This window comes from Saimiri boliviensis, chromosome 12 (assembly GCF_048565385.1).
Source record: "Saimiri boliviensis isolate mSaiBol1 chromosome 12, mSaiBol1.pri, whole genome shotgun sequence".
In the NCBI taxonomy this organism is placed as follows: domain Eukaryota; kingdom Metazoa; phylum Chordata; class Mammalia; order Primates; family Cebidae; genus Saimiri; species Saimiri boliviensis.
Window position 1 is genome coordinate 91,722,316 of NC_133460.1, and position 24,103 is coordinate 91,746,418.

Consider the following 24,103-nt stretch of genomic DNA (forward strand, 5'->3'; position numbering starts at 1 on the left):
TCATACGTGTTAGGTCCCATATGCTGGACATAAAGAGATCCTTAAGGCAAGCTCCTGGCACTCAAGGAATTCACAAACTAGTGAGTTCAAAGATCTCTAACAGTAATTAGCATGTCTAACACCTCCACTGACACAATAAGGCAGTAGACACAGGTGATAGAGCAGTAAACAAGTGACTTAACTCTCCCGGAAGTAGTCAAGGTTAAACACTGGTGATTAGATAGTTCAACTCCACCTTCATTTTGCCTGTGGGTTAACTGTGGTCTATAGAATTGCACAGTAAATTGACCAGTCAGAAAAACAACACAGCAGTGGTTCAGGGTTTAGGGTGAAGAAAGCACTTGAATCATTTGTTAAAATCTGGATTTCTAGGTCTTACCTCCAAGATTCTGTTTAAAAGTGTAGGATGGGAGGAGCTGAAACACACTGGACAGTCCTCCCTCTGGTACAGCACAACACACTTGAGGCACTTTTCAATAGAGTAAAACCCCAGTAATGAAAGGTTTTGGCTCCAGAGTGGGAGGCCTGGATCTGAATCCTGATGTGACACATGTTCAGAGAGGATAAGTGGCCAGTCCAAGTTCACAGTGCAGTATGTGTTCAGTACAAAGAGTCAATAATAAGTACTTGCAGTGCTATTGTAAGCGTCACATCAGATAATGCATGTAAATTGCTGAGTCCAGAGCCTGGATGTATATAATTCTAGCCACTATTAGCTGTTGGCCACATGGTGTGCTAGCACAGAATAAGGACCCAAATCCCAGGTCTTTTGATTTTCAGTACGCTGCTCTTTCAGTGCCACACAAGGATTTCCAGGAAACATTGACCTTCCTACATCAAACCGAAACGATCAAGAGCCCTCTCTCTCAGGCTAATAACTTTTCTTTCATTTTCTGCTGCTCTGTTCCCAAATGATTTCCCTGGGATTTTTAATGGGTTATATTCATTTTAGAATTTCAGATTTTTAGGCAATATATACCCTTATTTTTCATGTACCAAATTTAACCTCATAAACATGTGCTGGGCAGCACAGGTGTCCATGAGAATTTTTATAGTCTTACAAAAATAATAATACAAATCTATACTAATAAGTCAAGATAGTACAAGGTTATATATTAATATATAGTGGAGACTAGAAGGACTAATGAAGTTTAAAACAAGGAGAGATGAATTTGTCCGAAAATGGGAGGAAAAGGCCTCAGAAAGGTCATGGAACCTCAGTCAAGCAAGGAAGGATAAAGGAATTTGCTGTTGTTTTGAAAAATTTCAAATATTTACAAATGAAGAGAAACTATTTTAATTCTTCTCAAAGCTTTCAAATGTGTGGACAGAGGATCAGGCACATCAATGTCACCTGGAATGTCTGAGTTCATTTGTGTTCATAAAAGAAAGAAAGAAAGAAAGAAAAGCAACAAAAAATAAAACCTAAAGCTGGGTGATTTATACACAAGAGAGGTTTATTTGGCCCATGGTTCTAAAGACTGCACAAGAAGCATGGCACCAGCATCTTCTGCTAATGGAATCTGGCTGCTTTCACATTCATAGTAGAAGGCCAAGGGCTGATGTGTACAGATCCCATGGTGAGAGAGTAAGCGGCAGAGTGAGAAGGGAGTTACCAGGCTGTTTTTAACAGCCAGCTTTCATGGAAACTAATGAGGACTCACTTATTATCACCAAGATGACATCAAGACATTAATGAGCAATCCACCCCCATGATCCAGATAAGTCCCATTAGGTCCCACTTCCAACACTGGGGGTCAACTATCCAAACTATAGCATGGAAATTTGGTAGAAATACAGAATTCCATGCCAATTCTAGATTTCTATAGCAGGAATCTGCATTTTAATAAGATCACGTGATTTGTGTGTAGGCTTTGAGGGGTAGTAGCATAGTGAGCACAAAAGTACCTATTGCCCAGTATCAACAATCACCAATAGCTGGTCAATCTTGTTTTATTTGTACCTCTGCCCATTTTCTCATTTTATTTTTGGATTATTTTAAAGAAAATCCAATATGCTCTATCACTTCATTGGTAATTGTTTCACAGAGTACATCTTTAAAAGACATGGTCCTTTAAAAAAAAAAGTGCAAAACATTTGCTACACCTAAAATATAGTATTTCATGACTATTATATATTATGGAAGGATTTAGATAGGTAAGGGAGAAGAGGATACTATATTTCGGAAGAATCAGCAGAGATTTAACTAACCAGCTTGGGACTAAGGGTTATTATTGCCGGTACTAGCGTGTTGTGAAGCTGAATACAACCACAAAATCACTTGATGTGAAATAGTGTGTTACCAGTAAAATTAATTATGTCCAATGACATTTGTTAGGTGTAATACCACATCAGAATATAAAAAGTAAAAGGCACAGTCTTATAGATGGGTTGCTTAGGGAGTAAAAGGCAGTGAAAATGTTACAACTTTCAATCCTGCAAATGGTTAATTAAAAAAAAAAATTCTAACATTCCAGTCAAAAGTTCTAGCTAAAACAGATTTAGAACTATCAGCCTGTCAAAGTCAAAAGAAGGAATCAACCCCAATAAATGCTAGCTTGGGTATAAACAGTTCTTGAAGGCTCACACAGACTCCAGCTAAACCTTGTAACCTCTTTAGGCTTTCAAGGATAGTGCTTCTCTTTTGAATCAGGTGACAAATTACAATGGAAGGCTGGCCATGAAATAAACTATCCTGAAAGCTATTTGGCCGGTTAGAGGGGGCTAGGTGTAGTGGTATTGTTTCATGATGTTTAGTGTATTTGCATATAGAGATGAAGCAAATCAGATACATTGGATACAAGACCCAAAACAAAATAACTGATTACAGGTAAAACAAAATGCTCAATTTCTGTTTCAAGGGTACTCCAAGGGGAATTCAAAAACTTTGGCATGTTTCAGGAAGATAAATTCAGATAGTCAGGCAAAGGTTAATTTCTGTAGGTCCCCTGATGTCAGGCTGAGGAGCTAGAACTTCATTCCACTGGCAGTAGGAACCACGGGAGTCTTCGATGTGATAAAAACAAGCCTTCAGGAAGGTGCATCAGCAAGCCTGAGAGTCCTCAAGTGGGAGAACCAGCAAAGGAATTGCTGAAATAATCCTGACATGAAGAGATAAGCCCTGGAATGGGTGAAGGAGGTCACTGAATGTCAACCTTGAGATTTACATCAGCCTCTCTTCACACAACATAAAAGCTCTTGTCTCTCCCATCCAGGACCCCATGAATTCCAACCTAAAAATCCACCATATGTTGCAGAATCAAGACCCCCCTCCCCTACATTTAAAACAAACAAACAAAAAAACACAGGCATGGTGGTAGGAACAAATGACATAAATCTGCAGACTTTCAAACGAGTTTGCATTAAATTTCCTTTATACATTAGAATGTTTCAGAAAGTTTAACAAGATGGAGAAAAAATGTTCATCTAGATTTCTTTAGGTGAACCAAATAAAGCATTTATTAAGAGGAATAAGTTTGTTTGAAAGGCAGGCTTTGATTAAATCTTGTAGTAGAGGTTTCTCTTAAAAGTTTTGGGGTTTTGTTAAACAGAGAAAGGCAGAGAAAGAAGAAAAAAAGAGAAAAGAGGAGAGCAAGTGTCATGGGGGATGGGGGAGCTATGCTGAGTGTGATGCGACACCTTGCCATCCTATGACCCTTCACGTTGGCAGTAAAGCCACCGAATTACAAGATAATTGACAAGGGTCAACTTGAACATCTCTGGGTATGAACAAATTAAGGAGCTGATTGTCAACAAACCTGAAACCTAGCTTACATGTGCAATTAGACTTCTATAAGTCAAATGTGAGAGCATTTCTTAAAGGAACTCTCTAATGAGTCTTTTAACAATATGAATAAATCATGCCCCAATTTATGTAGTTGGTAATTAAGGTGCCCGACTATCAGGGTTTAAAATTTTTTTTTTACATATATAATAAAGAGTGGTCCTGTAACTCCTCTCTGAAGGTATGACAAGAAAGAGAAAGCCTGGTTTTGTGATTTGTACAATATTCACTGTTTAAAATAGTCAGGAGATGGCATAGGGAAGGAAGATTTGGAAACCTTCCAGGATCTGACTGAGTGATGTGCCTCCTCTCACCTGGATAATGATGTTGTTAGGGGCTGACTGTGGGATGAGTGGGGTGATGGTGGCTCTCCATTCCTCACTAATGTCCCCATCCAAGCATCCATTTTCTCATTTATGATCTCCTTGACACTGACTCTATTTACATGACACGGGGATTAATCAGCCAGGAGTTTTTTAGCTGCAGGAATCAGGCAATCCGTGTAACTCAGCATGGCAGCGTGACATTATCACCAGCTAAGCAATATTCGTTCTGTATGATCACCATCTCCAGGGAACGTGCTGTGTGATAGGACTTCAGGTGCTGAAGTCGTAAACCATTACACTCATCCCCGAGCAGCTGTATGACACCTTTCCTCAAGGACAGCCATGGAAAGCCACACTCTGGATTCAGCCTGATTTATTAGCAGGATCAGCAAGGGCACTGCAAAAGATTCAGTCACCAGCTGCTGCAGGGAAAGGTACCCTTTCTCTACTTCTGCGGCAGGTCCATATATACAGAATTACTTGAGACTCCAAACACAAACCATTGTCTCTGTGGCAAGTGGATTTCTGTCAAGGTACCCCTATCACTGCATCACACTTACTTATTGGCCTGCCTGTTAGCCCCTAGTGAGAATGTGAACAGTTTGATGGGAGGAATAGAGACATATTCCTTTGTATTCACAGTTCCCTACCTGATGTCTGGCACAAGAGAAGTCCACAAAATATGTTTGGTGAGTGAAAGAATAAATGAATTTTGGTGAATGAGATAATATGGTTATTTTATCAAAGAAAGAAAACAGGAAGTTGGTGTTAAATTTGCTTCTCTTCTTGTCTTATTTTATTCTTCATGAATTGAACTAATGAAGAGGTTTTTTTTTGTTTGTTTGGTTGGTTTTTTTTTTTTTTTTTTTTTGAGATGGAGTCTTGCTCTGTCACCAGCAGGCTGGAGTGCAGTGGTATGATCTTGGCTCACTGCAACCTCCAACACCCGGGTTGAAGGGATTCCTGTGCTTCAGCCTCCTGAGTAGCTGGGACTACAGGTGCATGCCACCATGCCCACCTAATATTTATATTTTTAGTAGAGACAGGGTTTCACCAGGTTAGCCAGGATGGTCTTCATCTCTTGACCTTGTGATCCACTTGTCTTGGTCTCCCAAAGTGCTGGGATTACAGACATGAGCCACCACGCTCAATCTGAACAGTTCCTAATAGGAAGGAGGTGCTTTCTAGATTGACTTCTGCCAGTAAATATGTAGCCACTGGATCTTAACCTGGTAGAGCTACTCACATGGTTCAAAAGGAATTCCAGGGCTTATGCTAACATATATTGGAAGAAAGTGTTAAATAGTTTCTTAGATGACTACCCTTAAATGCTGAATTCCCTGTCCTTTTCTTGAGGTGAAATAGGAGTCAGGCAACAGAAAGAGGCTCATATTCAAACACACCTGGGTTAGACTCCCATCTGCACCACTTCCTGGCTCTGTAACCTTGGCACACTTGGTTTCCTAAGAGCTTCAGTTTCCTTATCTGTAAAAGGAGAGTAGTAATCTAGACCATATGCTCCATTAGTCACTATAAAAGAGTGTAAGTGAAATACTCGGTGTTAAGTTTCTAACATATTGCCTGGGACTTAATAGGTGCTCATTAGTAAGAAGGCATCACTTTAATCAATCAGTTCTCTTGAGAGAGAGACTAACAATATTTGGTTTGTGTGATTAATGGGGCTATATTTGTTAAATCCTCAGGAACCCCTTCAGAATTCAATCAAGCACGATTGTAAAAACTAACCAACAATCCAACCGTGGAAATAGTATTTTAATTATGTGCTACGTCTGCTGGTGTACCCCAAGCTTTGCACAATTCATTCTCTCATTCTTTTTTTCTCTCTCTCTGTCCTGTTCACTGAAGGGCATCACAGATTGCATAGGCTTATTCTAAATCAAAAAAGAAGGAAGTAGGTATGTGATCTCTGCAAGCCACTTAACCTCACTTGACTTCTCTTTGTTCATCATTAAGATGAATCAGTTGGACTAGACCAGGCGTCCCCAAACTTTTTACACAGGGGGCCAGTTCACTGTCCCTCAGACCGTTGGAGGGCCGCCACATACTGTGCTCCTCTCACTGACCACCAATGAAGGAGGTGCCCCTTCCTGAATTGTGGCGGGGGGCCGGAGAAATGGCTTCAGGGGGCTGCATGTGGCCCACGGGCCGTAGTTTGGGGACGCCTGGTCTAGACAATCTCTCGGGTCTTTTGGCTCAATGGTTTGTGATTCTAGGAAATTAGCACTCATAAGTTCCTAGATACCAAATCAGTAAGTCAGTCAGGTTAAAAAATATTAAACCAAATGAAGCCAAATAATTTTCTTAACTTTGCTTTAGTGGGAAGATTACTACACAGTAAGCTGATATATAGATATAGATATTATATAGGTACTTTGCTAGATGCTCTTTTATGGAATGTCAATCAATAGTAATACTTCCATTTAAGCAAATTCCTAGAAAAACCTGACTTTTTGTTTTTATGAGAGGATGTTTTGGTCATTCACTGGCAAACTAGCACCATTCTGTAATACTGAGAGGATACCATACAGGTGTTTGCGCAATGGCCAATTTCTCTTTCCCCAGTTAGAAGAATGGGTTTACCTATTTTGGAGCACATTCATCAGAAGAATTCCTACTAAATCTACCCATGTGGGAGCTCACATCCTCATACACTTCTCATTCACACATTCAACTGCAAATATCACTCTTAGTATTCCTTTTCCTGCAAGTCTCCATAACCACAGAATGTAGCAAACATTCAGTGAACATTAGCTCCCTCTGTCCCAACAAAACCCTAAGAGAGAAAGGAGGGCCTTTTCATTTTAAGCCTACTGCCTAAATTCTTAACGCATCATTCAATTAATCCAATAAACATACATCAAAACATTATTTTGTGTCAGGTGAGAATTAGGTATTCTAGATATGGGACGAGGTAAAGAAATCAGGCACTGATACTTTAGACATTACAATTTAGAATGGGGAACAAATATTAGCCAAATATACCCAGACATACTTGCATCTATGTATGCATACAAATTCATTCTACTTTCTCACTCCTATCCAAGTTTTAGGTTGGCAGCCAGGCCCTTTATCCTTTCTTGTACTGGGGACTTACTAGTGTTGAAAACATAAGCCACATTCTAGGTAGAGGGAACAACTCATGTGACATCTCTGAGTGAAAAACGAGCATCACAACAATCAAAGAGTTGATGGCAGATGTGTTTGGAGGGCAGAGAGTGGAGAGCGGAGGAGACTAAAGTGAGCCTTGGAGGGATACACACATACAGTGGGCAGGGCTATGCCATGTAAGAACTTAGAGGCTCTCAAATTATTTTAACCGTTTTACTACTTGAAAAAAATTAAAAACATCAAGAGTGGTCTACTCTGTGTTGCTTTTTTAAGAACACCTCGGCCAGGCATGGTGGCTCATGCCTGTAAGCCCTGCAATTTGAGAAGCCGAGGTGGGGGGATCACGAGGTCTGGAGTTTGAGATGAGCCTGACCAACATGGTGAAAACCCATCTCCTCTAGGAAAAAAGAAAATAAATACAAAACCTAGCCAGGTGTGGTGGTGCACGACTGTAATCCCAGCTACTCAGGAGGCTGCAGCAGGAGAATTGCTTGAACCTGGGAAGCAGAGGTTGAAGTTGCAATGAGCTGAGATCGCTCCACAGTACTTCAGCCTGGGCAACAAAGTGAGACTCCATCTCAAAAAATAAACAAACAGGAAAACACTCTATGGTTGAATTATGTGCCAGTCTCCACATTCAATATTTAAGTACCAGCTGACCACACACATGCATAATAGTATTATTAAAAATAATGACTGTCATTTATTGAGAATGCTGAAAGTTCTGGGGTAAGTACTCTACATCCATCACATAATACCTCCTCTTCTATCTACACACGAAAGTAGGCATTATTTTTGTCCCTAAAAGATAAGCAAATGGAGTTAAATATCTTGCCTAAGGTCAATTTGTAAATCCCAATTTGTAGAATTCTAAGTTCTCTACGCTTTTGCATCTCACACTTTGTGTCTCAGTTCTCCATACTGATAGCTCTGCTATCTGGACAAAGGAAAATCACAAACATAACGGGTGTAGACATATATTCATAAGAGGTTTTAAAACTGAATTTCACAGAAGTAAAAAAGCAACTTAACCTGGTGTTTTGTTTGGAGGCATATTGAAAAGTTAATGTAAAATCCCAGTCATAGCAAAACTCCCTTGATTTTAAACAGGATTAAAACTTTTCTCAATTAATACAAGTCATTTTAAAGGCACCTCCATTTTTATATCATGCCGAATTTAAAACTGAAAAGATGTTTCAAAAACCAAAGAACGAGACATGGAAATAAAGGGGAAAGCTAATATAAGTACAGAAAAATGATTGGATTATGGAGAACTAAGGAAAACAACAGTCACAAGCACAAAAGAGGAACAGGAGAAACAGCAGGAGGATGAATGAAAAGGGCCACCCTGTAGAGGACACGGGAAATGCCAAATCTTCTGCAATTCACCCAAATCTCAGAATTTCATGCTTCCCGTTACTCTTCTTAGAGAAACAATTAGATTAAAAACGACCGCTCGCAGTTCTAAAACTCTTTTCTCAGAAACTGGTTTGTCTCTGAAGGCAAAAACTCAGCTTACAGGGAGGGTATTCACACAGGCTGAAGCAGAGGTCTAAACACAAAATTAGACCAAAAACGTCAGACGTTTCCCATCTTGGTTTGAAATTATTGATAGAACAAACTATTTTTTCCTAACCCCTGGAATAATTGCAGACCGTGAGAATTATTACATGTGTCAATAGTTTCTTCTTTCATTTATAGCTAAGCTACTTCATTTGGTTTCATCAAAAATAACTTTCCAGTGATTCTTTTCAACCCTTGCCAGATTTTTTCCCCATTTCTAATGCATTTTTTTCTAGCCATGGCCCATAATACTCATCAAATTAGCAATCTGAAAGCAATTGATCATGTCCACAGCCATTTCAAGAATCAATGTCTTGGAGGCACAGAATAACATCACTTGGCAAAGTGCCTTGAATGACTATTTCTACTCTTATTGAAAAAGACTGACTTTCCTGCAAGGTGTCGTGACATTAGTAGAAAAGAAAAACACTGCATTAATAGCCTTAAAGTGTGAATGGCAACCAATCTGTATCTCTCTTTTTTTTTTGGGGGGGGGGCGGGGGGTGGAGGGTAGGGGTGTGGAGGGCAGGGTCTCACTTTATCACCCAGGCTGGAGTGTAGTGACATGATCATAGTGCACTGCAGGCTGAATCTCCTGACCTCCTCCCAAAGTGCTGAGATTATAGGCATAAGCCAACACACCTGGCCAAGATGGCATCCTCTCAAAGCTTAACCCTAACACCTCACACCATATTTGTGTTCTACACTAAACTCAGCACCTTCTATGCTACTCTTTAGCTCTTTTCATAACTTTTCTTCATTAAGACACCGTGTTTCTGCTTTCCAAAGCCAGGAATCTGGACTAACTTTGACCTATTCTTCTTCATATGTTATTCCATCATGTTTAGAATCTCAGACACAGGCACAGTCCAGTGTACCCGTGGAATGAAAGGAGTGCCCACGGTAATCAGCAGTAGCATTTGCAACCTTTTGATAGAGCCAAGAACAGAGAGCCTTACTGCTTCTTTACGGGACTAAGACTCTGAAGGAGGATTGCAATTTGAATGGGATCTGTTGCTCCAAGCTGCATTCCATATATACGAATAAATACAAGACAAATAGACACACATGTCCATTAGTAAGGACTCTCATTGCAACAATTAACAGGCATCAGCGGGGACTAATTTAAGCAATAAAGGGCAAATAAAGGGCAAGTTACCACACTTTTAAAGAGGCATGGCATGGATTAAAAGCCTTAAGGTCTGAAATTAGGACATAAAAACCATCAAGATTCAGGTAGTGCTCTTTGTCCATGTTTTTCCTCGATTTCCCTCTGCTTATCTGCATTGTTTTTTCCTTTCTTTTGCTTTCAGGTCACATTCTAGGTAGACCACGGCCAGCCTAGAACTCCTAGAGTTTGTTTTCTCTCAGTATGGAAATGGCTGCTGCTCCTCAATTCTACCTCCAGTTTGCTGGAATGGGAAATCGGGCTGATATCAACCGGCGGCAATGAGCTAGGAGAGCTGAGTCACTTACTATAAATAAGCCTTCTGGGAATCTCTCCTTGTTGCCCTATGGGTATGTGGAAACATCTCCAGAAAAGAGGGGTCTTGTGAGTTGGACGGTTCTCCACAGCATCTAATGCCACAGGGGAATGACAACCGAGCTGTTATTACTGAAACTGTTCACTGAGAGATGCAATCATTCAGAGCTGAAACACCACACTTACGGCTCCTTCCCATCCTCTCTCTACTCAGTGTACCTTAAACTACACGATTCTCTTACACTCACTGCTGCAGTCACCAACCTAGAAACGAGAATTGACTACTGGAAGGTTTTTTGCCCCCATCCCCAGTGAACCTGTCCACCCTGATATCTGCCTGTAGAACAAGCTCACCATCTTTTTTAAAGGCAGGCATGTGTATTTAGTCTGTTCTCATACTCCTATAAGGAACTACCTGTGACTAGGTAATTTATGAAAAAAAAAAAAAAAAAAAAAAAGAGGCTTCATTGACTCACAGTTCTGCAGGCTGTACAGGGGGCTCGCTGGGGAGGACTCAGAAAACTTACAATCATGGGGGAAGGCAAAGGAGAAGCAAGCACATCTTCTCACAGCCAGCAGGAAAGAGAGACTGGGCAGAAAAGGAAGTGCGGCACGCTTTTAAGTAACCAGATCTCGTGAGAACTCACTCACCATCACGAGAACAGCAAGGGGGAAATCCACCCCTATGATCCAATCACCTCCCATCAGGCCCCTCCTTTAACACCGAGGATCACAACGTGACATGAGATTTGAGTGGGGATGTGGAGCCAAACCACGTCAGCATGTTTCTAAAAACCAGTATAGTCCGCTGTGTGTTCCCAATCTTATTTTTCATACAGCCTCAGTCTCACAGCTACTAAAAGACAATAGTATGATTCTTGGCAGGTGCACAGCATAGGCTGAGCTAAGTGTCTGATCTCTATAGAAAACAGGTGATGATAGAGAACTTGAACAAAAACACATTTATCTAAAAGTAAACACCAGTTTCTACATGCCAAAAACTATGCTAAGCTCTTACTCCAATTAACTTAGCAAATTGCCACATAAGAGTTGGATAAGATAGAAATTCCCTAATTTTACAGACAGATCAGAGAGATTAAATACTCCCATTAACACTATAAAGAAAACTGCCAGAGTTTAGCTACCTGGTTGTTTTTCCCTCCTTGAGGCTTATTGAAGTTTTTGCTGCTTTTTAGAAACCCTCACCCCCATTCTCTTGTTTTCAAAATTCTGTAATCTGTAGTACAAGTAAGTGGGTTTCCGCTTCCAGGAGAACTTTCCAGCCATGTGTGGTGAGGGAGCCTGGAGCTGGTGAGCTTCAGGATAATGAAATACAGAGTTAAGCAAGGCAGCTGCAAGTGGCACGTTAATCATTCCTGATGCTCTGGGAGAAGTGAGATACAATTATAAGCCAGTTAATCCCCTAGTTCGTTGGTAGTGGGGTGGGAAAACTGTTAATCAGCATCACAAACACATTTGGAAAGAGGTTTCCAATAGACAGCTTGGAGAGAACAGAGATAGACAGATCAATTCAACAGGAAAATCTCTTATTTGTCACATCTAGACGCACCCTGGTTAAGACTTAATTAGATTGTGTAGGAAAGAAGATCTCATAAACAGAAATGGTGCGGAGGGGTAGAGAGGGAGCTGAAGGCTGGTGAGTTAATACAGTTGGCCATGCTCCAAGTATCAGAAAAGAGCCCAGAGTCAGGAACAGAGATTACTTCATCAGGCAAGTGTGAATGAGAGGCATTTGTGCGCTTTCCACCTTTCTTCAAACATCAATTTAAAAACAACACCAATAGGTCGGGTGTGGTGGCTCACGCCTGTAATCGCAGCACTTTGGGAGGCCAAGGCAGGCAGATCACCTGAGGCCAGGAGTTTGTGACCAGCATGGCCAACATGATGAAACCCCGTCTCTATTAAAAATATAAAAATTAGCCAGACGTGGTGTTGCGTGCCTGTAATTCCAGCTACCTGGGAGGCTGAGGAAGGAGAATTGCTGAAACCTGGGAGATGGAGGTTGCAGTGAGCCAAGATGGTGCCATTGCACTCCAGCCTGGGAAGGGAGTGAAACTCCATCTCAAAAAACAAAAACCAAAAAACAACAAAAAACCCCCACAATGCTCACAGAGGAAACAAAGCCTCTCTGCAGCTCCACCTAAAATCTAAAGAATGAAAGAACCAACTCTCCCAGCTAAAATGAGTTAGCTGGACATTGACTCCCAGAATTTTTTTTTTTTTTTTTTTGAGACGGAGTCTCTCTGTGTTTCCTAGGTTGGAGTGCTGTGGTGCCATCTTGGCTCTCTGTAACCTCCGCCTCCCAGGTTCAAGCAATTCTCCTGCCTCAGCCTCCTGAATAGCTGGGACTACAGGCGCCCACCACCATGCCTAGCTAACTTTTTGCATTTTTAGTAGAGATGGGGTTTCACCATGTTAGCCAGGATGGTCTCTATCTCCTGACCTCGTGATCTGCCTGCCTCCCCCTCCCAAAGTGGTGGGATTACAAGCGTGAGCTACGGCATCCAGTCGACTCTCAGCCTTTTCCACCAGAACTCCTTTTACAATTTTTCCCCTTAAACAGCATGTTTTATTTAATCAAATATAAAATAATCTATTCACTCATTTTTAACTAAATATACCAGAATGCTAACCTGTTCTCTGGATCATAGTGATGTAATCCATGTAATCATCATCCAGCTGAAGAAATATCTAAAAGCTGAATGACTTCACTGTTATGTATAATCAAGAACACAAATGCATGTACAGTTTTAACACAAATGCATCTGTAATATAAAAAAAAAGCTTAGTATATTACCACCTTTATTTTTTTTAAGCCCAAGCAATTTCTAGATTGGATGGAGTACACTGACCCAGATCCAGATGATTTCCAGGCCCCCGACATCTTTTTAGATGTGGAGAGACACATTCTGTGCTAGTGCTTTTCTTTCATTTATTTATTTATTTATTCATTTTTGAGACAGAGTTTCACTCTTGTTACCCAGGCAATGGTGTGGTCTTGGCTCACCGCAACCTCTGCCTCCTGGGTTCAAGCGATTCTCCTGCCTCAGCCTCCTGAGTAGCTGGGACTACAGGCATGCACCACCATGCCCAGCTAACTTTTGTATTTTTAGTAGAGACAGGGTTTCACCATGTTGACCGGGGTGGTCTCAATCTCTTGACCTCGTGATCCACCCGCTTCAGCCTCCCATGTGCTAGTGCTTTTCTAAGGCAACTCAGAGCATTTCTTCCAGTGAAGTTTCAAAAACACACAAAAACTTCACATGTAACATTATGCATGGTTCTCTTTGGTGGAAAGCACAGTGAAGCAGGTGTTATGCCTCTCAGCAAGCATGTCTCTTCTCATTACATGATTAAATGAGAGTACCTTCACCTGGACCCAGCAGCTTAGCACCCTACCATTCAAGCAACACCATACCAGCAGAATCATGCTTTTGCAGAATGGAGTGAAAGAAACCTCATATTTATCGTTAGTAACAGATTAAAAGTTAACCAGGGAACTATGTATAGTGTTAAATCTTCTGCAGCTCCACGGTCAATCTGATTTTCTACAGACGAGGCATAGGGCTCACTGACTGCAAGCACCACCTACAATTTGGGCTTTTCCTCTTCTAACTTGTTTTGCCTGTCAACAGTAAAGCTCATATCTCACTTAAGAGCTATTTCACATTTGAGGATGATTAAATCGCTAATGTGTGTGAGAACAGACTAATAGCTAAAGGGACGGCACTTCTAGAAACTGACACTCTTAAGTGCTTTACTTGGATGGCCTCATTCATTCCTCACAAATATCCTATGAAATCAACCTTATACGTATAGTTCCCATTTGATGTATCAATATTATATATTATAAACAATACATATAAATATATATATTATGTATGTTTATAACATATTATATATAGTTTGTAAATATATATATATATATATATATATATATATAGTTTATAAGTGTAGAATCAGGATTTGAACCCAGTGTGATTCTTGAGCCTACACATTTTTACTATCCCATAACATCGTATTTACTAGGAGTAGAATAAAATTAAAAGCCCATCTGTAAGTATAGTTTCATTTAATCTAGCCTACACAAAGAGAAAAATGTTTAATACTTTTGTCATAAGAAATGTTGAGTTATTAGATCCTTTCATTTTGATTCAGCAATAAAAATGATATGAATAAAGACAGTATGACAACTATCTTCACAGACTTGACATTGATTAGGCATTCTGAGTAATCTACAGATAACGTAATATAATATGCATAGGTTTTATGCAAATAGTACACCATTTATATAAGGACTTTTATATAAGAACTTGAGAATCTGAAGATTTCGGTATTCATGGGGGTTCTGGAACCAATCTGTCAGAGATACTGAGTGACAGCTGTATTCGTGAGGTAGAAATGAGGAGTCTTGAACCAGTGCCACTATTCTCTACGTTCCCACACATACATAATACAGATCTATACAACATTGAGGAGAGAGTTGATGACACTGATATAAATGAACTTAGGTTCTCTGCTCACCAAGTCTAGAGGTGGCCTCATCAAGCTCTTTGGGTTGACTGGTCCAAAGATTCATTGCATCTCCCTGAGCTGGTTCCATGGGACTGATATAAATGGAGAGTTCAACACATGAGAGCTATACCTGAGAGAATAGGCAACTGCCTCAGATCCAAAGCATTGAGACCTTTTAAAGCAGTGCTTCCTTCTTATTCCACATCTCATGAATACCCTCTGTTAAAATATCTATACTCACACCACCACCAAATCCTCATTTGAGTGAAGGAAATCTCGTGGTTAAGAAAATGTCAAATTCTAAAACATTTAATTGGGTGCTATAATCATCCTCCTTATCGTTCAGGATTCTATTTATAAAGAAGGTTCCATTCTTGCTGGGTTTCTTTGTGATCATTTATGCTTTAAATTAGGAACCAGGCTGTGTGCAGTGGCTCACGCCTGTAATCCCAGCACCTTGAGAGGCCAAGGCGGGTGAATCATCTGAGGTCAGGAGTTTGAGACCAGCCTGGCCAACATGGTGAAACCCTGTATCTACCAAAAATACAAAATTTAGCTGGGTGCAGTGGCATGCACCTGTAATCCCAGCTATTTCAGAGGCTGAGGCGGGAGAATTGCTTGTCCAGGAGGCAGAGGTTGCAGTAAACTGAGACTGTACCACTGTACTCCAGCCTGGGTGACAGAGTAAGACTGTCTCAAGAAACAAAACAAAACAAAAAATTAGGAACCAAATATATGACGTCAGTCTTCCAAAAGGCTCAGTGATGGTGAGATGCTTCCATGGTGACAAGTTACGTAACTAGCGGTGGAGTTATCGAGGGCATGCTATCTACCGCAAGCTCCTGGGGAAGAGCAGTGGGCGATGTACTCATTTCAAAACTGCACACAGCCCTGACAGCTCAAGGAGAATTAAACAACCATAATATGTTTGCATTTCTATCTGGCTCCCGGACTCAAAGAAACTTGAATAAATATTGGCACATATTATAAATAAGCTGTGGGAGTGGGGAAACCCAGCATCCTTGTCATATAAAATCAGTTTCAGGCAAAATCATGAGGAAACTTGGTGCAATTTTCAGAATATTGAACATTATATTGTTTTTCCTGCAAACGACTCATCCAATTCTTATAATATCCCTTTGAGGTAAACACCAGAAAAGGATCATTAGTCCCAATTGCTTCTGCTAGAGAGGCTAATAAGGAGAAATTTGCTCATCAAGAGCCAAACAAAATTTTAAAGAGAGAAACTTTCTTTGTGATTTGTTTTGAGGTCACTTTTTATTTATTTATTTATTTAGAGACGAGATCTCACTCTGTTGCTCAGGCTGGAGTGCAGTGGCGTGATCTCGGCTCACTGCAGCCTCTGCCTCCCAGGTTCAAGCGATTGTTGTGCTTCCTGATTAGCTGGGATTACAGACATGCACCACCAGGCCCTGCTAATTTTTGTATTTTTAGTAGAAATGAGGTATCGCCATGTTGGCCAGGCTGATCTCAAATTCCTGGCTTCAGGTGATCTGCCCGCCTTGGCCTCCCAATGTGTTGGGATTACAGATATGAGCCACTGCACCTGACCTTTTGTTTTTAATTCCTCCATTTAGTTATTTACAGCCAGGTGTCACCAAACCAAGCTATAGGGGAGAAACAGAGATTCATCAGAGACTGAATTGTAACTTCCTAAGTTTCCCTAGATAGGGGGAAAAAAGAAAAAGAAAAACAATTTTCTCCTACAGCTGTAGAAAATGTGCAGAAAAAGATGTAGGGAGAAAAAGCTGAGAAGGAAAAACAAGCAAGCCCTTAGCCATGTAATGTACATGGGACCTAGAATCAGACAGAGGTGACTTCCAGCTCTGAATTGGCTGCCTAGTAACTATGTGGTCTCAGGCAAACGGGGATAAAGAGTAAGGCAGACCCCCCACCACCACCCAGGGGAGTGGTAAGGACTAAATGAGATAGTGCATGTTTAATATTCAATATTATAAATTCCTACTCACAGGTCAGCAACAATTAGTTCTTTTTTGGAGAATAACAGAAAAGTTACCAAAACCGAATTTCAACCAAAATTAAGGCACGATAGTTTTTCAATCCTGAATGCTACTAAAAATGCCAAGGAAACACCTTTAGAGTTAATGCGAAATAGAGAGGAGTCATTTACAAAGCAAAACATAAAAACGACTAAGCACAATTAAGCTAAGTAATATGAAAGCAATCTAAAAAGTGTAAAATATAAAAAGGATAAATTTCTTTCTTCCAAGTAGACAAAAAGCAAAAAGCTAAAAAAGGTGACAAACTTCTGAAAGCATGCCAAACTCACTGAAAATTCTGGCCCTATATAATGCTGCCCTCTTGTTCGTCCTGCAGAAGCTTCTAAAACATAAATGTGCCAAGGATATTTTAATATTCTTTAGCATGAGCCAAAGTCACTTAAATGTTCTGGTCTGATTCTTTCCTACTTCTCAGAATAACTGAGCTCAGCCCAACCTCTCTGGAAAAGCGGCAGGAAGAAGTATCCTTCTTTCCTCTCTGGCTCTCCTGCGGGTTCAGCTGGAAGGGATGGGGAGCCTCAGTCTCAGCAGCCACCAATTAACCACCTCCTAAGAGCTCAGCAGCTGATCTGTTTTTTAAAGAGAATAGACATCTTCCACCACTGCAATCTATGTTAAATAGAACTAGACATCTGACCACAATAACCCAAAGTTAAATAAACACATTTCTTCACAGGATATAGTAAACTAAGGCTTTTTGGTAACAACTAAAGCCCCGGAACAGTGGCTCACGTCTCTCATCTCAACACTTTGGGAGGCTGAGGTGGGAGGATCATTTGAGGCCAAGAGTTCAAGACCAGTCTGGGCAACATAGCGAGGCCCCATTTCTACCTAAAAAGAAAAAAAATTAGCCAGGCTCCTCCTTAAGTCCAGCAGTTGAGGCTGCCATGAGTCAGGACCACAACACTGCAGTCCAGCCTGGGTGACAGGGTGAGATGCTATCTCTAATAAAAAATAAGTAACCACTAAACTTAGTAAGCCAGTGGCAAAGTGATAACATTTATATCCTTCCAGGATTCCTAAGTCACTGTTATCACCACCCTAACCATGATACACAACAGCCAATGACGCCACAGAGAAATGCCCTATTCTATGACATGTGTGTTGCTTTAACTAATGGCCTTGGGTTTTGGGGTTTTGTTTTCTTCTTGCCATGTTAATTTTCTCTGGGGGCTTATGCTCACATCAGTAGGAACTTTAGCAGCAATTTTCTTTTATTGACTTTGGGTTGCAGTCCATATTTAATGATGCCAGATAATAACTGCAGAAATAGTGTATGGAATCCAAATCACATATCCAGAACACAGAGACAGAACATTTGTGAATTCTCCCCTTATTGTACTTGGCCCGAGACTCAAGGACAAATTTCTTCACTGAGCAGCTGGGATGTCACAAGTAAAATACCCTCTGAGTTTAGTATGTAAAGCCAATCTTTAGTTTATAAAGACAAGAAAAACACCTTTCTGAATTTAGGCCAGTGACAAGAAGTCCTAAGCCTCAATGTCCCCTTCTTCAAAATGATAATGATAACATCAGCATGTATCTCACAAAGGAAACTGATTAGGGATGTTGTAAGGATTACATAAGATGATGTATACAGAACACTTAGCATAGTATATAGCAAAGTAGCCAAAAGGATTTGGTAGTATCAGCGGCATCATTAGTTCTTAAAAAACTAATGAGACTGGTGAAACTCTCTGCAAGTTAGATGGTATTTACCAAAGTTGGAAATGTCAATACCTTCTAACCCAGCAGATCTATCTCCTGGTATCTGTCCAAAAAATATAATCACATACAGAGCCCAAGGAGCAATGTAAAAAGGCTGTTAATATAATGCATTGTTGCTATAACAACAACAAAAAAATCCTCAAATAACTAGATGGAGGGAAAACAGGAATTTTTTTTTTGCCTAATATTGGCAAAATCATTAAATAATATTTTATCAGTACAATGTAATACTATGCAATAGTTGTAAAGAATAAGGTAGATTTTACATGTACCAACACGTATAAAAATCTCTAAGATCATTGCTAAGCAGGAAGATAAATTCAAGTTCAGAACAAATGTGAATAGGAAATACTTTGAAGTTATGGAAAAAAAAAAACACACAGAACAGTAAAATACAATATATTCACACAGAGTGATTTCCTCAGGACAGCATATTAGAAACAGGGTCTCCCTTTCTGCTGGAGTTAAGCATGTCATGATGTTGTCTATCTCTGCCACTGTCTGAAACGTCCTGGCCAAGAGTGAAATATATTTAGATAAATGTTGAGTGAAAAAGCAAGAAAGGACAACTTCTAAAGGGGATTAAAAGAAAGAAAGAAAGAAAAGTGAGAAAGGAGATTTCTGATAACTTCAGCATTAGGATTCAAGGGGGTCTGAAGCTAGGTCTGTCAGCTTGACAATTTTAGTTACAGGAGCAATAATTCCTCTAGTTATGAAGTGAGTTTTAGTCCCATGTGTGATTTTAACTTGAAATTGAAATACACTCACACTCCCAGCTTTTCTTCTTTCCCCTAAACCCATGGTTTTTAAACATTTTTGTCCCTATATTCAAACAGAATTGTATATAGAAGCCCAGTATGTAAATCCAGCTATGTAGTTGTATGTATTCTGAAGTTAGGCCAGTGACAGGAACTCTCTAAGCCTCAATGTCCCTTTCTGCAAAACAAAAGGTGAGGAAGTGGGAGCACAGACCTCAGAACCCTTAGATGAGCCTGAGAGACAAGGCTTTAGACCACATGTCTCTGTTTCCTAGATAAACCAACCAGGGTTAAAGTGCCTTGATTTCTTTATCCCAAATGAGAATAATATGTTCCCTGTCTTTTAGGCTTTGATAACATGAAAAGCACAGCTCTTAAGGCATTTTGGAAAAATGTAAATCTTTCTTAAATTAAAAATCCTTGTTCCAGTTTCAAATGTGAGTCCAGAGTAAAGATTTCATTCACCTTAAAATGCACTATTTCAAGCAAAGAGATGGTAGCCTTCCAAACTCCTCAGTGCTATCAACCCTAATGTACAGCAAACCCTTAAGCACATCCCTTGTAATTATGTTGAAATAATTACAGTAGGTAAAAGGTGATGACAAGTCAGACAGCCACAGATGTCCTGAACTTGTATCTATAAATTTATTTCTGTCATTGAGACCGGTGTAATCATTCTGGCATTGTACTTAGAATTACCCAGCAGTTCAACAAAAACAAGAACTATGAGACGACAATAATAACAACAAATAGCTCTACCTTGGCAGGAAAGGGCCTGGCATTTACCAAATTCTAAGAGAGAAGTCTCAAAGACACTCACATAATCTAGAATGATAAAGAGTTTTTAATCTAGAGTTATAAAGAGCTTTGGAGAGCATTTAGAACCAGGCTGGTAAATAAGTTTTCTCTCTTATGCTAACTTGGATCTGTTGGGTAGTGACTACTCTTTAAGGCCATCCTACTTCCACAGGAATGTGTTGCAAAAGATGGGCAATATCTTCATTTCACATGGAAAGGTAGAGGGCTGGTTCTCATGCTGTGTATAGGGAACCCTGATTTAGCTCAGGCTTCTACTTTACCAGAGGGGAAGTGAATTTTTTGTTTGTTTGTTTGTTGGAGACCGAGTTTCACTCTTGTTGCCCAGGCTGGCGTGCAATGTGCAATCTTGACTCACTGCAGCCTCTGCCTCCTGGGTTCTATTGATTCTCCTGCCTCAGCCTCCCTAGTAGCTGGGATGACAGGCACCTGCCACCACACCCAGCTAATTGTTGTATTTTTAGTAGAGATGGGGTTTCACCATGTTGGCGAGGCTGGTCTAGAACTCCTGACCTCAAGTGATCCACCTGCCTCGGCCTCCCAAAGTGCTGAGATTACATGTGTGAGCCCTGTGCCCGGCCAGAAGTGAACTATTAAATACTGTCCCAGCTTTGTGGGCAAGAAGGCCATGTTGGAGCTTCTACGGCTATCCCAAGAATAAATTTATTTTTTAAGATATTTAAACTAGATTTCTCAATTTATCCCAAAGATCCCAGGCTTCTAAATCATTCTTTTTCATGCTGTGTCACCCCTCAAACACACTATTAAATTTAGCTAAAAAAGTTTTTGTCAGAAGGAAAAAATAATAAAAGAGAATTCTGTAAGACAAGCCTTTTTAATTGTAAGAAAATATTTCCAGGGAAATATTAAGATCTCTCTCTGGATCCTCAGTCATTAAGATCTAGGCTGGGTAAAAATCTGGAAAGCATATAAGGAAAAAGACAACCCCCTTTGCCCCATGTCTTCAGGAAGGACGACATGCAATGGGAATTTTAACAAGCCTTTTCTGTCATAGGTTTTCATTCAATCTGCATGTTTTACGTTGGAAGGTAAGTCTTACAATGTTGATTCTGCCATTCGAATGATTCATGTTCTCCCTTGCCAGATAAAACGATGCTCTTTTCATAGAGACATAAGGGAAACAGGCAATTCACTGCACTGAGTTTCAGGAAGAACATCTCTCCAGCAAACACAGCAATACAGTTTGTTTCTGATTTTCTTTCACATTATTTAACATATTAATGAGTCTTGGTACTCACCGTGGTGGGCTTCCTCCCTTCCTGTCAAGACCCAAAAGCTTGCTAAGTGTCTACTTCTCTGTTGTCTTCAGCTCTTGGAGGTTATCACGGCCCCCACGCCACCCTCCTCCCTGCCACAATCTGGCCTTGTCTTATCCCTTTAGCCTCATGTTTCACCACCACCAGCTCCTGGCTGCTCAGTCCTTCCACAGGAAACTGTGATGCCTACTAAAGTTGGCAATGGAGAGTTTAGTTGTGGGATTTGGTGATTAACACCTATCTACCCCACTAAGATAAAAAGCTCCATAAAACAAGATCTGTGGTTATGTTCAGTAAATAGTCTGGAATTGAAACAAATCATCTCTCCAGAAGCCCTGCTCACTTCACTTCTAAGTCTTTGATAATGTTCCATAAAAGCAGGAATTCCACAGCTTGTCCATATTGATATTCTCTCAGCGGGGTGTTCACAGCTTTCCTTGCTGGGGTTCACAGCTTTCCTTGCTGGGGTTCCCGTTCTTGTTCACACAAACAACAGGTTGCCTACAACCATCAATGTCAATTCTTTTCTAATTTTTCTCTTCTCTATCCTGCTGGAAACAACAACAACAAAAAAGCCTATGATGGAGCACTATGTGTAATGAAATCAGGAGATCTTTCTTTTTAACCATTTGTTTGCCATATTTTCTGGTGATTTGCACCTTGCTTCTCAATCTCAATCTTATCTAATAAAATAAATGCCTAGTCGTCTCCTCATTCAACAAGACAACAAGGAAAAAGAAAAGAAAGAAGTCAAGATACCCTGTATGACTAACATTGGCTAAATACTGTGTTTAGCCTTAAGGATTCAAAATATAAATAAATACATAAATACACACACATGCTTCCCCCCACCAAAGAAAACTTACAAATAAATAAGAAATGTGGCCTGCTTTTAAAAAAACAAGCATTGTAATTTATGAAATAAATAAATAAGAAATAGGTCCTGCATTTAAAAAATGATCACTCTAGGCCAGGCATGGTGGCTTACGCCTGTAATCCCAGCACTTTGGGAGGCCACTCCGTCTCTACTAAAAGTACAAAAATTAGCTGGACATGGTGGCGTGTGCCTATAGTCCCAGCTACTCGGGAGGCTGAGGCAGGAGAATTGCTTGAACCCGGGAGGCGGAGGTTGCCGTGAGAGGAGATCGCGCCACTGCACTCCAGCATGATGCCTGATGACAGAGTGAAACTCTGTCTCAAAAACAAACAAACATACAAACGATCATTCTAGTTTGTAAAAAAAAAAAAAAAAAAAAAAAAAAAAAAAAAAAAGTGACAACTAAACAAATGCAATTATGTATTATAGGTGCTGTATCAGATAGATGGAAAGGGGGGCCAATTTTATATTAAAGGGTTAACACATGCTGCTGGAGATGGGTGGCATTTGATACAAGGCTTTAAGAATGCAGATGAAACTGATAGTCCTCTGAAAGAAAGAGATTTTAGGCCAAAAGAGAAGGATGAGCATTTGAGTAACTTCAGATCCTTCAGCATGGGGTATCAGACCTTGAGAGACACAGGAGCATATCATGAAGGACCATCAATGCCAGGTTAAAGAGTTGGACTTTATTCTGCAATGGGGAACTCCTAATGGGGACCAATTCAATCAGATTTTTGTTTGAGAACAGTGCCTATTACCTTAAGTGTGTGTAAGACTTACATACCTCAAACACTGAGATTCTGATAGAAAACACCTGCTTTCATTAGGAAGGTCCTACGAAGCTGAATTTTAATTAACCCTAGCAGTTTTCATGTAAGTACTCTGAGGTCCATACTTTCCTAAATTTGCTGCAAATAGGAAATTGCAGCTGCCACTATTGACCAGAATGAAAAGGTCAGTAAAATGAATCTGACCTTTCCCAATGTTCCTACTGTACAACTGGGAGGTATTCTGAGGGTATGCACTATCTGACTTGAACTTTATATTTGTAGAGTGTTATAGGGCATGAACAGGTTGGGCCCAGTCATGCATTCTGGTTTACAATTGAGCTCATCATCAATTCTCCACCGAAAGGGAAAAGGGTCAACTTACCCATTAGGCAGAGTTTGCAGAATGCCTAAGGTGCACGTTTTAAGGGGCCAATGTTTTAATTTATTTTAAAGTCAGGAAATAAAACGTTTAAGTTGAGAAAAATGTTCAAATAAATAACATGTGTATATATATATGTGTGTATGTGTGTGTTTCTTTTCTGTGTGTGTGTGTGTGTGTATATATATATATATATATATATATATATATATATATATATATAATCTTTTATTCAGTTGGGGTCTTACTCTGTCACCCAGGCTGGAATACAGTGGCATGATAACAGCTTACTACAAGTTTGAACACCTGAGCTCAAGCAATCCTTCACACCTCAGCCTCCCAAGTAGGTAGGACTACAGGTGTGTACCAGGAACCCTGGCTAATTTTTAAATTTTTTGTCTCACTATTTTGCCCAGGTTGATCTTGAACTGCTGGCCTCAAGCAATCCTCCTGCCTTGGCCTCTAAAAGTACTGAGATTACAGGCATCGACGACTGTATCTGGCGACATTAATATATTTATCGGTAAATATACTTAACATATTTATGTTTATCAATAAATATATTTAATATATATTTCTATGTTCATAATAATATATCTATATACATACAATCAAAATACATTTTCATGGAT

At 40.0% G+C, this 24,103-nt stretch overlaps 1 protein-coding gene across 7 annotated transcripts in view; it reads right to left on the bottom strand.

Moving 5' to 3' along the window:
* The window catches only part of SORCS1 (sortilin related VPS10 domain containing receptor 1), a 598,052-nt gene that overhangs the window by 451,216 nt on the left and 122,733 nt on the right, over nt 1-24,103 (bottom strand). The window contains exon 1 of one of the 7 annotated variants that reach the window (XM_074382856.1): nt 10,813-14,140. The exons of 5 other annotated variants lie outside the window; for them this stretch is intronic. In XM_074382856.1, the coding sequence (XP_074238957.1) occupies nt 10,813-10,818 (6 nt within the window). In that variant the 5' untranslated portion in view covers nt 10,819-14,140. Of the gene's footprint in view, nt 1-10,761; nt 14,141-24,103 lie in introns of those variants that run through there. One more of the 7 variants, XM_074382855.1, reaches the window with a different exon arrangement.